This window comes from Aquarana catesbeiana, linkage group LG07, assembly GCF_042186555.1.
Source record: "Aquarana catesbeiana isolate 2022-GZ linkage group LG07, ASM4218655v1, whole genome shotgun sequence".
In the NCBI taxonomy this organism is placed as follows: Eukaryota; Metazoa; Chordata; class Amphibia; order Anura; family Ranidae; genus Aquarana; species Aquarana catesbeiana.
In genome coordinates this window covers 4660860-4664200 of record NC_133330.1, presented here as the reverse complement: position 1 = coordinate 4664200, position 3341 = coordinate 4660860, and the positions used below count along the sequence as shown (strand labels likewise).

Below are 3341 nucleotides of genomic sequence, written 5' to 3'. Positions count from 1 at the left end.
GCGGTCCAATTTAGGTTAAAAGTGGTCTCCGCAGCATATTCACCGCAAGACCACTTTTATCGGCAGCGGGAGAGGTGCCCACCCCCACTGCATCCTGGTCCTCTCCGCCTCTTATCAGATCCTTGTAGCGGCGGAGATGATCCGATGTTTTCTCCTGACAGGAAGGAAGTTGTCACTTCAAATGTAACTTCTGCCCTACAGCCTTAAAGGGACAATTTTTTTATTGAAAAAAATACATTTTATTTTTATTTATTTTTTTTTGTTTTTAAGTAAATATGAGATCTAAGGTCTTTTTGACCCGAGATCTTACATTAAACAGGTCCTGTCATGCTTTTTTTTCTATTATAGGGATGTTTACATTGTACAGTAATAGGACTAAAAGTGATCCAACCTATTTTTTAAAGGTACAGTGTAAAATAAAAAAATAAAAAGTAAAATAAATAAGAAAAAAAATAAAAATAAAATTTAAATTGCCCCGTCTCTCCGTGCTTGCACGCAAAAGCGAACCTATACATAAGTCGCATCTGCATATGTAAACGGTGTTCAAACCACACATGTGAGGTATCACTGCTATCTTTAGGGTGCAAGAAATAATTCTAGAAAAAGACCTCCTCTGTAACTCAAAGCAGGTAACCTGTAGACATTTTTAAACTTCGCCTATGGAGATTTTCAAGTGTCTAATTTTCTCGCCATTCCACGAGCGGGTGCAATTTTGAAGCATGACATATTGGGTATCAATTTACTCGGCATAACATTATCTTTCACAATAGAAAAAAAATGGGCTAACTTTACTGTGTTCTTATTTTTTAATTCAAAAAATGTATTTTATACCAACAAATTTGGAAGACCGCTTCGCAAATACGATGTGACATAGAGGGGTTGATTTACTAAAGGCAAAAAAAACTGTGCACTTTGCAGAGTGCAGTTGCCCTGTGCAAGTGCAATTGCTCCAGAGCTTAGTAAATAAGGCAAGGCTTCACTTTGCAAAGAGTATCCAATCCCATGCAAAGAAAATTTAAAAAACTGCATTTTTGCTAGCACATGATTGGATGATAGAAGTCAGCAGAGCTTCTGCTCATTTACCAAGCTCTGGAGCAACTGCTCTTGAAGAGGGCAACTGCAGTCTTTTTCCCTTTAGTAAATCAACCCCAAAGTATTGCATTGACCGCTATTTTATTCTCTAGGGTGTCTGATAAAAATGTATATAATGTTTTGGGGTTCTAAGTCATTTTCTAGCAAAAAAAATATTTTAACTTGTAAACGCCAAGTGTAAAAATTAGGCTTGTTCCTTAAGTGGCCTATAATTTTTTCCATTTTGCTTGAATTGAACACATTGCTGGAGGTGTAAAAAATGTAAGAACTATAAAAGAGGAAGGATGTCATGATGTGAAATGTGCCGGTGGAGAGTTGCATGAAACTGTATGCCATTTAAAACCTATACATGTCCATAGAAAACAAGTAAAAAATGTTTAGAATGTAAAATAGTCACAGAGTTATTATGAAGTTAAGCGATGTATAATGAATTCTTTAAATGTGGCCTGGGCATCTAGGTTGCACTGATCCTTGGCCATAAAAGGGTTGGGTACAACTACAAGTGACTGACATTTTTACATTTTATGAAAGGCATTACTAAAAATTCTAACCAAATAGAAATACAAAAGTGTCAATGGTCACATATTTGTTTTTAGAATGAAGTCTTGATTAACCTTAAGTGATAAAAAAACTTTATAAGTGCCTCCATAAGGTCCTTGTTCCTCAGGCTGTAGATCAGAGGATTCAGCAATGGGTTAATGAGAGCAGATGTGACTGAAAACAGTTTGTTTAAATTGACCATATTGCTTGAGGAGGGAACAAAGTAAATAAAAATGATGGAGCCAAAAAAGATGAAGACCACGGTGAGGTGTGATGTGCAGGTGGAGAATGCTTTCATCTTTCCAGTCTTGCTACGGATTCTAAGGATGGTCCTGAAAATAAAGACATAGGGAATAAAGGTCAAAAGAAAGGCTCCCAATCCAAGACCACCGCCTGCTACAAATACGACTATAATGTTTATGAAGGGATCAGTACATGTAATTTGAAATAAGTGTGGAAGATCACAAAAGAAGCTGTGGATGGAAGCTGCTCTGCAGAAGGACAACCTGAGCAAAAATAAAATATAAACCAAAGAGAGAGACCATCCTGCAACCCAGGACAGAGACGCCATATGAGCGCAGACCTTCCAAGACATCATTAGTTTGTAATGTAGAGGGTGGCAGATGGCAATGTAGCGGTCGTAGGACATGACTGAGAGCAAGAAAATTTCTGAGCAAGCAAAGCAGAGGTAGAAAAAGGTTTGGGCTATACAGGCAGGAATGTATATTGATCGGCTTCTTGTGACCAAATCAAAGAGCATCCTTGGTGCCGTCACTGATGAATAGCACATGTCCAGAAAAGCCAAGTTGGCAAGAAAAAAATACATTGGGTTGTGCAGATTGTAGTCAGTGAGGACCAATAAAAAAATAAGAACGTTTGTAATAAGAGTCATCAGATAGATCAGAAGGAAGAGCACAAAAAGTACATTCATGGTCTGTGGATTGTCTGATAGACCCACAAGAGTAAAATACGTAATCTCTGTCACATTCCTCATATTATTATTTTTTTGTCTGTATAAATGTATTTTAATTAAACAGGAATACAATTATCTTTCTGGGGAATTATTCAAAAGAAAACAGATACGGTCTTCCTACACATTATACATGAAGACATTTGTACCAGCTAGAGTTTCATTCTTATATAAGATGTTGGCAGTCCTGGGGGGCCGTCTGCTGTATTGCAGGAACACAAAGCTGAAAGTCTCATTAAAGGTCTCTTAAGACATAATTTATAACACCTTTGTGACTTGAGAGTCCTTTCAATATAATTTGGTACAATTATAAACATTTGAATTGTAAATAAAATCCACTGAAATTGTTTTGATCTTTTTTTCACACTTTTTTTAAGTTCAATATTTCTTTATTAAGTATTTTTAATCATATACACAACTTTGTACCTAAAGAGGCCAATAAAGACAAATGAGGTATTATCAAATACATGAGACTGAACTGAACAAAAGAGTAAACCAAAGAAAACAAAGAAACAGAAGCAGAGAGTGCAGTCAAGATCCTTATGTCATACAAGGCAATATTGGTTTAGCCGTATGTAAGTTAATTATACTAACAGACAATAAAAGTCTTAGAATACCACTCTGACTATGGCTTCTAATGGATATGGCACCTCTAATTAGCGAATTCTGTAGGTAAAATAAAAATTTTTTCCTGTTTTTACAGGTCTTTTTTGGTTCCCTTTATTTCTATGCATTATTC

At 36.1% G+C, this 3341-nt stretch overlaps 1 protein-coding gene across 1 annotated transcript; it reads right to left on the bottom strand.

The window, feature by feature from the left end:
* Positions 1-1684: 1684 nt before the first annotated feature.
* Positions 1685-2626, bottom strand: LOC141102312 (olfactory receptor 1G1-like). Its single transcript, XM_073591271.1, has one exon. It carries the CDS (start codon positions 2624-2626, stop codon positions 1685-1687), a length of 942 nt encoding a protein of 313 aa, XP_073447372.1.
* Positions 2627-3341: the final 715 nt, after the last annotated feature.